Below are 15048 nucleotides of genomic sequence, written 5' to 3'. Positions count from 1 at the left end.
TTTTTTTTTTTTTTTTTTTGCGGTTACGCGGGCCTCTCGCTGTTGTGGCCTCTCCCGTTGCGGAGCACAGGCTCCGGACGCGCAGGCTCAGCGGCCATGGCTCACGGGCCCAGCCGCTCCGCGGCATGTGGGATCTTCCCGGACCGGGGCACGAACCCGTGTCCCCTGCATCGGCAGGCGGACTCTCAACCACTGCGCCACCAGGGAAGCCCCTCAGTGTTTTATCACTAAGTATGATGTAGCTTTTATCAGGAAGGATGTTGGATTTTGGCAAATGCTTTTTCTGCATACCCTGGAATGTAGTTTCCCTTTCTCTTTGTGGTGAATCACACTGATTTTTTTTTTCAAACTAATTTTGCATTTCTAGACCTCACATGGTCATAATGTGTTATCTATTTTATATAACATTGATTATTTGATAAAAATTTATTAAGAATCTCTTTATCTATATTCATGAGGGATACTGGTCAGTAGTTTTCTTGTAATGTCTTTGAGTAATGCTGAGTTGGGAAGTATTTCTTCCTTTTCAATTTTCTGGAAGGTTTTGCATAAAATTAGTATAATTTCTTCCTTAACTATTTGGGAGACTTTACCCATAAAGCTGTCTAGGCCTGGAGCTTTCTTTGTAGGGAAATTTTAAGCTAATGGTTTAATTTATTTAGCAGATATGGAGCTATTCAGGTTGTGTATTTCCTTTTGAGTAAATGTCTACTGTTTGCAACTTTTAAGGAATTTGTATATTTTATTTAAATAATTGAATTTAATGGCATAAAATTATTCATAGTATTTCCTTTATATTCTTTTATATTAGTAGAATCTGTAGTGATGTCTATCTCTTATTCCTGATAATGATAATTTGTTTCTTTTCTCCTTTTTCCCTGATCGGTCTTGCTAGAGCTTTATTAGTTTCATTGATCTCAAAACAAAAAACACCCAGCTTTCTTCCTCATTAACTTTTTTCTGTTTTAAATTTCAATGACTTCTGCTGTAAACTTTATTATTTACTTTCTTCTACTTACTTTGTGATTAATTTTTCTTTCTCTAGTTGCATAAATGTGAAAACTAAGATTATTATTTTGGTGGCAAATTTTCGTTGGTACAAATTTTAATATTTTTTCTATTTCTATTCAGTTCAAAATAATCTCTAATTTCCCTTTTTCATTTCTTCTTGGTCCCAGGAGTTGTAGATTAAGTGTGTTATTTAGTTTCCTTATATTTGAGGACTTTTCCAATATATTTCTAATATTTATTTCTAAACTAATTCCGTCATAGTCAGAGAACAGGGTGTAATAAGAATGTTTTTTAAATTTGAGATTTGCTCTGTGGCTCAGAAGAGAGTCAATTTTGGTAGATGTTCTGTCAACACTTGAAAAGGATGTATATTCTCCTATTGTTGGATGGAGTGTTTTAAATGTCAATTAGGTCAAGTTGACTTACGGTGTGATTCAAGTTTTTTATATCCTTACTGATTTTCTGTCTACTTGTACTATCGATTATTGAGAAAAGTATTGGAATCTCTGCCCCAAATTGTATATTCTTATCTTTCTGTAATTGTATCAGTACTTGATTTATGAATTTGTAAGTTTTGTTACTACAGCACAAACATTTAGTAATGGTGTGTCCTCTTGATTGATTAGCACTTTATCACTAAGAAATATCTTTCTTTACACCTTGTAATATTCTTTGCTCTGAACTCTAATTTGTTTAATATTAATATGGACACTCCAACTCTCTTTTGATTGCATTAGCTTAATATATATTTTTCCATCCTTTTACTTTTAACTTAATTTTTCTTTATAATTAAAATGGCAACATATAGTTCAGTCTTGCTTTTTTAATGCAATCTGTTAATTACTGCCTTTTAATTGGGGGTTTTAGTCCATTTATGTTTAACAGAATTATTGATGCATTTGGTTCAGTTTTCTATCTATTACATCTGTTCTTTATTCCTATTTTTCCTCTTTTTCTGCATTGTGTGTGATATTTTAAAATGATTTCCTTTTCTTTCCTTTGTTGGCCTATTTGTTATAGCTTCTTGTGTTTTTAAAGAATCATAGTATGTATTTTTATCTTATTTATCTTTAAGTGATTCTATACCATTCTATACCACTTATCCATCTTTAAGTGATACTATATATTTTTAAGTGATACTATACTTAATATACGAACCATACAATTGTATAGTTCCATTTCCTGGCCTTTGTGATATTTTTGTCATATGTTCTACTTCTACATATGTTATAAATCCCATAATACATTGTTATTATCTTGCTTTAAATAACCTATTAATCATTTAAAGAGATTTAAATAAGATGAAAAAAGACATTTCATATTAACCCACACAGTAAGTATTTCTAGTGCTTTTCATTTCTCTGTGCAGACTCAGGCCTCCACTAATACCATTTTCTTTTTTCCTGTAAGGGTTTCCCTTAACATTTCTTGCAGTTCTGCTGCTGCTGATTTTTTTTAAAGTTTTGATATCTGAAAACCATTTATTTTTGTTTTCCTTTTTGAATAGTATTTTCTCTGTGTATAGAATTCTGGGTTGTTTTCTTCCAATACTTTAAAGATGTTGTTCCACCATCTTCTGACTTGTATTATTTCTGAAAAAAATATGCTATAACTCTTCCTTCTTATTCTTCTGTATATAATGTACCTTTTTCCTCTAGATACTTTGAAGATACTCTTATCACTGGTTTTAATCAATTTGAACAGAATACCCCTTGGTGTAGTTTTTTTCATGTTTCTTGTGCTTAAGGTTTGTTGACATTCTGGATCTGTGGGTTTATAGTTTTCATCAAATTTGGAAAATTGGGGCCATTATTTCTTCAAAAATTGTTTCTCCCTCTGCCCTTTTTTCAGGGATTCCAATTACATATACATTAGGCTGCTTGAAGTTATCTCACAGCTCACTAATGCTATGCTTTTGTTTTTGTCTTTTTTTTCCTCTTTGTTTCATTTTTGACAGCTTCTATCACTATGTTTACAGGTTTATGAATTGTTGCTTCCACACTGTCTACTTGGTTGTTAATACCAGCCAGGGTATTTTTTATCTCAGTTATTATAGTTTTCATCTGTAGAAGTTTGATTTTAGACAGATATCTTCAATGTCTCTACTAAATAAGCTCAATATATTTTCTAGTTTCTTGAATGTATGGAATGTAAAAAAAATAACTTTTAACGTTCTTGTCTATTAAATCTATAATATGTCATTTCTGGATTTGTTTCTATTAATTGAATTTTCTCCTCATTTTCAAAGATATTATACTTCTTCTTTGTACACTGGAAGCTTTGGACTGGATGCCAGACACTATAAATTTTACCTTGCTGGATGCTGGATACTTAGATGCTTATAAGCATTCTTGAGTTTTGTAACTGGGATATAGTTAAATAACTTTGAAAGAGTTTGATCCTTTCAGGTCTTCCTTTTAAGCTTTTTGGCCAAGACTAGAGTAGCAGTTAATCTAATTTTGCCCCATTACTAAGGTAAAACTGTTCTTGATACTGTGTCACATGCCCTGTGAATAATAAGGATTCTACTGTGACTGATGGGAAAAGGAACTATTCCCAGCTGTGTGTCAGCTCCAAGGATTGTTCCCTATAATTTTTTCAGGTGGTTTCTTCTGCTGAAGATTTAAAAGGATCCCTCTGCATAGCTCTAGAGTCATCTCTCTGTGCAGCTCTCTCCTCTCTGGTACTATGCCTTGTAGCAACTTTAGCTGCCTTGTCCTCCTCAGACTCCCAGACCTGTCCCCTCAACCCAGGGATAATGCTAGGCTCTGCATGGATTTCCTCTTTGCACACCGTGACCTGAAAACTCTGTCTAGGCAGAAATTTGAGTAATCATAGTATCACTTCAATCATTTCACATCTCTTCATTGCCTGGTATCCAAGGTCTTAAAATTGTGATTTTTCCCAGCTTTTAAATTGTTTCAGGTAGAAGGGTCCTGGTCCTTTACTCAATCCTGGCTGGAAGTGGAAGTCTGCCCATGCATTTTTAGAGGAAGAAGGCCTATGGCCTTCATCAATAAGTTATCTTCTCTTTGCTAATGATTAATATGAGTAGATGTATGAATTATTGGTATGGATTCTTGGTGTTTCCATGGTTGTCTCATATATTTTAATTAGCATCTATTGTAGGAAATGAGATTCAAACTTTTAACAGAAAAAATCCTGATTCTCTATAACTAACACATCACAAATTCAGAACGCTATTTTGGCAAGTGGGATGATCTAAGGTAACTCAGGCACATGGTATTGCTAGCCAAAATGTGGAGCCTGAATCATAGAAAGAAGGCAGGAGACTAGAAATAATAACATATGATTCAAATGAAAATTAGAATTAAAGAGTAAAAAGTATAGACAGAGATCATTTTTTACAGGTAACAGAAATAAACCAAATAAGTCTGGGAAAAGAGCTTGAATGTAGAAAGAACAAGGTGTAGTGTCAAATAATTATGCAATTTCAAATCTTGATGATAAGGGAGAAAGATGCTTTTGGGTTTTGTCTGTTTTAACTTCCAGAATTTAATATAAGATCTCTTGCTTTCTTCCAGTTAAAAAAGAGAGAGAGAGAGACTCATTATTTACCTAGTAAGGAGAAATAGAGAAGCTTGCTTAATTGACATTTGTACATTTATCTGAATTCTCCTGAATACTATGGAAAGAGTTTCCATATTTTTGTCAGTATTAACTGTAAGCTTGAAGTGCATAATTACCTCAATAGACCTAGCATCATAGTTATTTGCATATTTGTATTAACTATACTTTTTGAGGAGAAGGAGGATATTTTGTTTACCTTTAAATCTCTAACACTGATTACTATAGAGCATCACTTAGAGAAAATTCACTTATTTAACAAATACTATGGAGTACCTGTTAAGTCCTGCATACTATGTAGGGCTTTTAGGAATGTAAAGGTGAGCAGGAACTGGCGTGTGGCTGCCTTCTTCAGACTAGTGGAGAAGACCAACAGTAATTAAGTCATCACACAAACAGATGTAACATGAAAAATGAGGAGCATTGGATAGATGATTAGGTGACATCTCTTATACAGGCTATTTCCAAAGTGACTAAGGAAATTTTACAACACGGAGATAGAATTAGAGCTTCTAATTCTAAGTGCCAGAACGTAGCCCACACTTTCAGAATGACTTTATTCAATACCTCATAGAGAATTTCCTTCAGATATAATTTGAAGAAAAGAGAGTGTACCCTGGGGAACTTCATATCATACTTTAAAACTTGGAAAAACTGACCCTACCAGGCAAGAATAAAGGTTAAAAGGTATCTCCTTGGTGATCTCACAAAGGTGAAATATTCACATAGGAACATAACACTCAAAGCCATTTTGTGAGGATATGAACATTGAGAATTAATATAGAAATAGTAACTCCAAACCAAATGCCAGAATGAAACAAAATTTATCAATTGAAAGCTTGTATTCATTCATTTAGCAAATGTCTATTAAACATCTACTATATGCAGGAATGTCCCAGGCCCTGGAAATATAGCAGTGAAAGTCCCTGTACACAAGAAGGGGATGGCATGGGGGTGGGGACATAGGATAAAAAAGCAAACAGACCACTTAGAGGCTTCTGAGTCTCTACAAAGGCAGTGTCCCACATTGGTAAAATACTTGTTTGCCCATCAAAGCAACTTGGACTCTTTACCCAACCAACAGAGATCAGAGCAAGAAATATCTCCAATGTAATGAGGTACATGGTGTTCATTGTATTGCTGGCATTAGTGCCACTCGATACTCTTCTATCCCTTTCTCGAGTGATTTTCAATCTTGTTTAGCACAGAGGACCTTATTTGCTACCTCATCATTCCAGAAAACCTAACATTCAGCAGCCAACCTAAAGAAAAGGGGGTGTTTTGTCCATCTGCAATTTTTATCTACCTCTCTGTAGTAGTTTGAGCCTCTAAGAAGCAGCCAGGGTTTCAAAGCTAAAGCTTACCCCTTTACCACAGAAGTAGGATAAAAATGTCTACAGCTAGTCTGCAGAGATCCAGTCCTGCATCCCTCATCATACGATTTCAAATAAATCTCCAAAGAAACCCAGTTTTGTTTCCTCCAAAGCTTAAATGCTTCCAAAATGTTAAGAGCTTCTCCAGGTGCAGTTGGTTTTTGGGTAAATTTTATTATCACCACTACTATGCTTAGATGTTTCAAACTATAGAATAAAAAATAACCTCTTCTATGCTTTCAAACACTCAGAGAAAAAGAAAGAAGGAAAGAAAGAAAGAGAGAAAGAAATAAAGGAAGGAAGGAAGAAAGAAAGAAAGAAAGAAAGAAAGAACGAAAGAAAGAAAGAAAGAAAGAAAGAACGAAAGAAAGAAAGAAAGAAAGAAAGAAAAGAAAGAAAAAGAAAGAAAGGAAGAAAGAAAGAAAAAGAAAGAAAAGAAAAGAAAACACTCTAGCTAAATAGCTTCACAACAAATAGGTCATTTCAAGAAAAGACATCCAATTATATAGAATCTGATTACTGGTAATAACTTGGAAGTCTTAAGAAATTTAATGACTTCAGCGCAAAACAATTAAAGTGAACTATTGAGGATAAAATCACCCCCTAGACTCAACATAACTACAGATGCAAAAAGAGTGAGAAGGCTTACTGCTTCATTGTCCCTTCTGTTCCCAGTCCCCAATGCCAAACACATCAGATAACCTAAATATTTAGGTATTGTTAAAATTAGAATTCATAGGAGAAGCCTGTTTTTCAGTGGCAGGATTATTATACTTGATTTTACAATTTTGAATCTTGAACTTTCCAAAGACATAGAACTGATAATATAAATACTCAAGAAAAAATTTCCATTGTATGTATGTATGTATGTATGTGTGTGTGTATTTCATTTATGTGAGTCAAACATGAGAATTAGGCCTTCAACTAACAGACACTAACTTCAAGGTCATTTGGAGAATGTAATCTTTTTATCAATAAATCCTCTCCCTTAAGGTTTTCTGGACAAGTGTGTATTCTACATTATAATAAAACAACTCTAGTTATATATATATATTTCCTTCATCTAGCAACAGCTTGCATTTACAGTCAATTTGGAAAATTCTTAAAAGGGGTCCCGACCTCTTCTACCTTGAGCACTGCATTAAAACTCTCAGAGGAAACTTGCTAGTTCTCAGCAACGCAACTGTATTGGAAGGAGCTCTAAGCAGGAGCAATGGAGATTGTTTTACACGTGGATGGTGTTAATTCATATCATGTAAAGAAAAGGTAAACTGTATACTTTGTTGCCTTGTCTGTAAAGCATACACACTGCTCCATATGCTCCGAGAGTGGTAAACCATCTCCTAGCAAAATCTTCATGGGGTATTGTATGATTAATGATATTGTTGGTGAGGTTTACCAAACCTTAGTTTGGTAAGGTTAAGCAAAGTCTCCATATGAATTTTTTAAAAGACAATGAGACTAAAATGCATCTTATCGGTAGGCAAATGAATCTCTGTTGTATGATAAAAGCAGTTTCTTTTAGCGGTTAGAGATTTAGCTAGCAAAACCACTTGTAAGATGAACACATTTTCCAAGCCCTGAAAGAATTTCTTTTTTTTTAAGAAAAATGAGAGAGCATTATGCTTTAAAAAAGAAATCATCACTCACAGGTTCCTTTCCCATCTTCTTTTGTAGCCGTGTTTGCCACTGGACGGCTTGCATGACAATGGCTTCCCACCTTCTTTCAAGATTTACAATGATCAACTGCATGGGCTGGTGGTCCGCGTTCAGATTGCAGGTCTCCCGGTCATCCAGAAGATGTTGGCATAATCGCAGGATGGAGGCCACTCCACGACGTCGCTGCTTTATTTCACAACAGAGGGACTGCAACAGAAAGAGGGACCGATCCATTAGTGTTTCTAGGGCCCATTTCCCTAAAACATAAAACACCCTCTTCCACCATAATTTTAAATTGTAGTGATACGCTCAGCTGCGAACAATAGGACAAGAAGGACTCTGGAGTTGCCTTTGGATTAGAGATCTTCTACAGACACCCAACTGATGCCAATGAATTTAGCTGTATCTCATTCCTCTTCCCTTTTTTTTTTTTTAAACTGATTTCTACGTCTAAAATGTTGGGTCCCACCTTGATATCTAGGTGATTAACTTAATGAAATAAAGCATTTATGCCAAACAGGTTGACATGCTTTGATTCAAGGTCATAGGAAACACAAAAGACAGAAAAGTCCTCCAAAAGGAAATGGAGTATTTCCAAATTTACTCCTAGATTCTCTGGAGCCAAAAGTTTACTTTTCTAGGCTGGAAAATAAGTTAAATAAGATTGCAAAAAAATTGATATATAACAGCTATTGTTTGAAAAAAATGATAAGCAACATTTCTCTTCCGAAACTTGATTAACAAAGCAATAATGTTCTGAAAACAGAAATTAGGATACTGGATTATTAATGCATTATTTGTTAGTTGCGTGTTTCTTTTAATAGACATTCACACTATTTAAGGATATGCGTGCATCAAAGTAAGATTTTGCCCCCAGAAGCATTTGTATTGCTGCAGTGACCCTAAGCGGAACGATTCAAGCAAAATAGTGGGTACACATGTCTAAAAGTATTATATCTCTTCTTTGCCTACGGACAGTGTGTAAGTGATACTCTAATTCAAAGCCTTTGGGAGAAACGATGATTATATCCACAAACATCACTGAATTACTAATCTCCTTCTACTGCCACAATTGGACTGTTCTAACAGTTAACAGATTGCTTATTAATCAACAAGGATACACAAGACAATGCAATTTCATTTAGTGCTAGAGTTTTAATGCCTAAAAGTATTTGTGCTTAAAATGTTAATCTAGATAAGTCTTCATTAGAAGAAGTCTTAAAATGATTAAGTGCAGTTCATTGAAATGTGTAGAGTGGTAGTAGACCAGCAGGTGGACGTCTCATACAGATGTTCCACTTATTGATATAATACATGCTATAGCCATTTAAACAACCCTAACTCAGTAATAGCTGGAATTCTATTATTTCTGTAATGAGAGAACCCTGTACCTTTAATATTTTTGAATTTTAAATAAGGTGAATGACAAATTCCCATACCTCTATTTACAGCAAAATATGACTAGGAATTTTATTATTCAGTTTATACCAGTACAGCATTTTTTGTTATGTTTCTTGAACTTACCCTTATTTATTTTCCTAGGGATCATTACTATTTTCCTATATAACTCCTGATAGAACGACCAGGTCTGACAAATTTCTTTACTGATGCTATTCATTAGTTCAATGCTGAATGAGGAGAAACCCCTACACATTCAAAGATAAAACTTGAGGGTCTACCAAAGCAATAGGCATTGTTTCCATTACCTCTCCCAATCCTGCTAACTGACCCTCCCCACATGCATTCTCTCTCTCTCTCCTTCGCTCTATTTCTCTCTCTCTCTCTCTCTTTCTCTCACTCACACACACACACACACACACACACACACGCGCACACACACTCCCTTCAATAATTTGCTCTCTTGCTCTAGAACAACTGCTGAGCAAGTCAAACTATCAAGCCCACTTAATATCTGTCATTCTTTGGCCCAATATTAAACACTTCAAGATAATAATATAGCCAACTGGGATTGATTCAGATGAGTTCTATGAATATACACACATGTTGAAGATTTTGTTTTTTTGTCTGTGTTTTGTCATTAAACTGTTAAAAATAAAGGGCTAGAAAAATCAAGAGATGTTTCCATGCCACAAAACTGGATCTTGCAAAACTCCATTTTAAGTTGACTAAAATAATGACTGCATTTCTCCAGCCAACAAAAAGTCCCTATGTTTCTTAGCTAAATGAGAGTTTGCCATGGATGACACTAAAGGTATGTGTGGACTTAGCATAGCCACATTAGGTGATATTCACAAAGCAGCCCAAATGGGCTTCATTCACCTCACAGGCATTTTCAAAGTTCTGAAACAGGACATGTGAGGTTGCTAGGGGAAATTTTCATAAAGGTGATTGGCCATAACTTTTTATTAGTATCTAGAATGTATCCAGTATTTAAGTATCCAGATGATCCCCACCCCACATCTTAATGACATTCTATGGGTTTTAAAACTGTGTTAGCTGTTTTTAAAAACTCTTGACACTGTAAACACTCAATATCTGATCTTCAGATCTCCATAATTCTTCAGTTTAAAAAGTTTTAAATATTCAAAGACCTTAGTGTACATTCTAGATTAATTTATTCTATATGCACACTTTGGAAATAACACTACTTTTAAAAGGAGAGGAACATTGAGAATTTTACATGGCCAACATACTTTTCAGTACTTTTTTACATCTAAGTGATATAACTGATAACATTCTTTTACATAAATGTGTTTCCATGACAACCATTAAAATGTACATGCTTATTTATAATCACAAACACATACTAAATAAAATCAGCGCACGTGCTGGTAATGTTTCTTAGAATCAGTAGAGTTCACATTATTTCCATGGTACACTATGCGTAGAGAAATGTTAAATATAACTACATAGGAACAAAATGATTATTATAACTATTTTTGGCTTACATTTTCAGAGAACAGAACAGAAACCCAAGCTAAGCAATCTAAGTAAGGCACAGAAATAAGACAGACTCATCCCTGCCTTCCAGACCTCCTCAAATGTGTATTGCACCTTGCATCTGCCAGGCACTGTTTCAAGGCATGGAGGCTTCAAAAAGGAGCAAGTTACTGCTCCCTCTCTCAAGGAGCTGAGAGTCTATTGGAGGTGGACTATACAGTACCAAGAATAATACAGAGAGGTAGGTGCTAACAGAAGTTTGTGCAGGTTGCTATCGGAGGAGTCATGAAATCTTCAGGGAAACAATGTGAGCCAGATGGTCCAAGTTGGGTGGCTGTGGTTATAAGGACAGAAGGTCCAGTAGCAAGTAGCCTGGGACCCTGGGAGTACCCAGTGTGTCGGAGAAAAGAGAGAGTAAAGCAGATGGAAAAGGAAGTAAGGAACAGAAAAGTTTACAAGGTTTTTCATTTTTGCCAGTTTTGAAGCATTGTCCTTGATATCCAATGAGATCATGTTGGTTCCCAAGGACAGTCATATTGCCTTCCCAGAAAAGTAGAAAGAAAAGAAGTGGGAAAGAAAATGTAAAAAGAAAGAAGGAGAACTAATTATCAATATATCTAAGAGAAAGATATTCCAAATGCTTTTGTATTTAGTTATGTATTTAATTATCATTATTTTTGTACTTAGTTATGTATTTAGTATCATTATTATTTGGTAATCTTTAGGAACTTTTTCCTACAAAGCTATCTCTGTTAGTATGGAGGTCATTGTCTTAGTATCACTTCAGAATCCAACTGTTGGAATATAGGTTGGTGTTCTACTTTTAAGTCTCTATTTAATTTGGTTATTTTACACTTCTACTCAACTTCCTCATGTTACTCAAAAAGCATATTTGCTATAAAAGTTGAGAAGTATATAAAAGTGAAAATCAAAATTTCTAATTTGTTTTTTCCTTTACAAATCTCCAACCCTTTAAACATATCTTTTTGGACATGTTATAAGAGAGCTGCCAACAGACGGAAGATTTTTATACTTATAAACGATCAATCCGATTTTCAATTCACCAGTGGTGATACAAAGGGGTGTTTTTGGTTTATGTAGGGCTTGTCTCCTCCCCTGACTTGCTTTATGAACTTCTCTGACTGTTGAAACCACTCATATTATGGAGCCAAACGTGATGTAACATCATTCCTGCCACTGGCTTCAGTTTAACACCACTGAACGTAAGGCTTCCAATATTGGTAATTTATTCTTCATTATACATTAAATTTATGTATTTATGCACACATATTGCATAGAATGATTATATTTACTTGTACAGTTGACCCTTAAACAATGCCGGGGTTAGGGGTACCAACCCCCAGCACAATCAAAAATCTGATTATAATTTATGTCCAGCCCAGGGTTCCTCTGTATCCAGGGTTCCACATCTGCAAATTCAACCAACGCACTCATCATAGAGTACAGTAGTATTTACTGTTGAAAAAAAATCCGAATATAAGTGGACCTGTACAGTTCAAACACATGTTGTTCAAGAGTCAAATCTACACCCATATTCTTGACATTAAATAATACCGTCATCTCCTATTACAAAAGGATATAAATAAGCCTACAATTAAAGAACAATTAGACCAAGAACCAAAATGCACAATAAATAAAATGTAAGAACTAAATAGAGAAAGAAGACGTGAGGAGGAAAATGAAATTCAAAAAATACCAAAACCAAGTATATGGTAAACACAGAGAGAAAACCATTAAATCTAGCTGAGAAACTCCAAAGAAATTTGTCTCCATATCTCTTACATAATTTTATTTAGCAGTTAATGTAACATCATTAGGTAGGTCAACAGAAAGAAAGTGGTGGGACTTTAGGTAATGTGTCAAATTAAAAAATTATTTATGAAGCAATTCCATTTATAAAGTCAAACATGACTTTACCTTCTAGATGAATCAATTGTTTAAACACTATCTATTGAATATGCCTTCTATGTGGCAAGCACAACAAAGAAACGTCAATCTGTATATGTATATGATGTGTACCTGCCTTCAACGTAGTTGGCGTGAGGAAATATACAGAGAGAAAAGAGAGAAGTGAAAAGATAGGCACATTCTTCTAGTTTAAATAGGATCATACAAAAGCAGACAGCTCCATCTCTTTGTTGCAAGGGTTTTCTACACTTTTTCATGTGCTTTTCTTCTTTTTTGCATTTTCTGTATTTTACCATTCTAATTACATGAGGTGAGCAATTGTCTTCTCTTAGTCTTCTACCTGTGACCAAATTTTCTAGAGCAAAATTTCTCAGTGTGTTCCCTGGGCCAAGCAGTATTAGTATCATCTGGAAACTTGTTAGAAACAAGAATTCCCTGGTGCCATTCCATATCTTGTGAATCAGCAACTCTGGGGTGGGCCCCAATGAGGCATGGTTTAACCAGCCCTACAGGTGATTACAATGCATGTTAAAGTTTGAGAACATTGCTCTACAGAAAACAGAGGAACTTAGTTTTTCAGATAAGAAAATTAATCTAGTTTAGAAGTTTTTTTAGAAGTATAAAAATAGAAGGTGTAAGTTCTGATTCTGGAGTCACACTTGTAGCCAAGAGCCTAAAGACCACACCCATTGGTGATCAATTTTTTTTTAATTAATTTTTATTGGAATACAGTTGCTTTACAATGTTATGTTAGTTTCTACTATACAGCAAAATGAATCAGCTATACATATACATATATCCCCTCTTTTTTGGATTTCCTTCCCATTTAGGTCACCACAGTGCATTAAGTAGAGTTCCCTGTGCTGTACAGTATGTTCTCATTAGTTATCTATTTTATACATAGTATCAATAGTGTACATGTGTCAATCCCAATCTCCCAATTCCTCCCACCCCCAATTATTTTTTAATTGCTATTGAATGGCTAAAAAAATTAATGAATCAACGAATAGATCTTTTCAGCCAGTGATAACTTTATATTATTAGTATTTGCTTGATGATCTCCAGAATTTTAATATAATTAAGAATACTGAGCTCATGCAGCTCCATCAAAAAAAACAAACAACCCAATCAAATAATGGGCAGAAGACCTAAATAGACATTTCTCCAAAGAAGACATACAGATGGCCAACAAACACATGAAAAGATGCTCAACATCACTAATTATTAGAGAAATGCAAATCAAAACTACAATGAGGTATCACCTCACACCAGTCATAATGGCCATCATCAGAAAATCTACAAACAACAAATGCTGGAGAGGGTGTGGAGAAAAGGGAACCCTCTTGCACTGTTGGTGGGAATGTAAATTGATACAGCCACTATGGAGAACAGTATGGAAATTCCTTAAAAAACTAAAAATAGAATGACCTTATGACCCAGCAATCCCACTACTGGGCATACACCCAGAGAAAACCATACTTCAAAAAAACACATGCACCCCAATGTTCATTGCAGCACTATTTACAATAGCCAGGTCATGGAAGCAACCTAAATGCCCATCGACTGATGAATGGATAAAGAAGATGTGGTACATATATACAAGGGAATATTACTCAGCCATAAAAAGGAATGAAATTGGGTCATTTGTAGAGACGTGAATGGATCTAGAGACTGTCATACAGAGTGAAGTAAGTCAGCAAGAGAAAAACAAATATCGTATATTAATGCATATGTGTGGAACCTAGAAAAATGGTACAGATGAACCGACTTGCAGGGCAGAAATAGAGACACAAACGTATGGACACCAATGGGGGAAAGTGGAGGGGGGGTGGTGGTGGGATGAACTGGGAGATTGGGATTGACATATATACCCTGATATGTATAAAATAGATAATTAATAAGAACCTGCTGTATATAAAAATAAAATTAAATTAAAAAAAGAATGCTGATTGTTTGAGTACTGTATTTGGGGATTTTACTCCTTTTGGTTATTTTTATCAAGTAAGTCATTTACTAATTAATGACTCTAACATATTTGGCGTTGTGCTAAATTAGATAGAAGCTTTGCTCTCATAGAGTTTACATAGTAATCAAACCTTGATGACTGTTTGGAAGGTACAAGGCATCAGGTAATGCTACTGCCTACAGCCATGGTCTGAGAAGAATGTATAGCAGGTGGGAAAAATGAGAGGCTATACTGGTACCTCTATGATTCTCCAGAAGATGCTTTTGACTGGTTGGTTTGGAATCATAATTTGGGGGCAAGGTTGGCAAAGATCACACGAATGATATTTCTTATAGCAATAAACATTTATTGGGTATCAATTATGTGCCAAACACCATAATTTTCATTACAGGAATGGCATTGGTGGATAAGAGGCATATAATATGATGTGGTACCTGATCTTAAGGGCTTGTAATCTGGCTGTGAAGAGAAGCCTCTGGCTACTCAAAATGAGAGCTATCAATGCAAGGCAAAGGTTTTTGATAAGACCTAACCCATCAGGTTGTGGTAGGTTTCTTTTTTTTTTTTGCGGTACGCGGGCCTCTCACTGTTGTGGCCTCTCCCGTTGTGGAGCACACGCTC

At 35.1% G+C, this 15048-nt stretch overlaps 1 protein-coding gene across 1 annotated transcript in view; it reads right to left on the bottom strand.

Moving 5' to 3' along the window:
- Nucleotides 1–15048, bottom strand: part of AKAP6 (A-kinase anchoring protein 6) — a 569716-nt gene that overhangs the window by 45682 nt on the left and 508986 nt on the right. Inside the window, exon 16 of the mRNA XM_024742005.1 lies at nt 7623–7838. Coding sequence (XP_024597773.1) covers nt 7623–7838 — 216 coding nt within the window. The remainder of the gene's footprint in view (nt 1–7622; nt 7839–15048) is intronic.

The sequence above is a fragment of the Neophocaena asiaeorientalis genome, unplaced genomic scaffold, assembly GCF_003031525.2.
Source record: "Neophocaena asiaeorientalis asiaeorientalis breed wild unplaced genomic scaffold, Neophocaena_asiaeorientalis_V1.1 scaffold83, whole genome shotgun sequence".
Taxonomy (NCBI): domain Eukaryota; kingdom Metazoa; phylum Chordata; class Mammalia; order Artiodactyla; family Phocoenidae; genus Neophocaena; species Neophocaena asiaeorientalis.
Note: the sequence above shows the minus strand (reverse complement) of the source record. Positions and strands in the feature narration are given on the sequence as shown.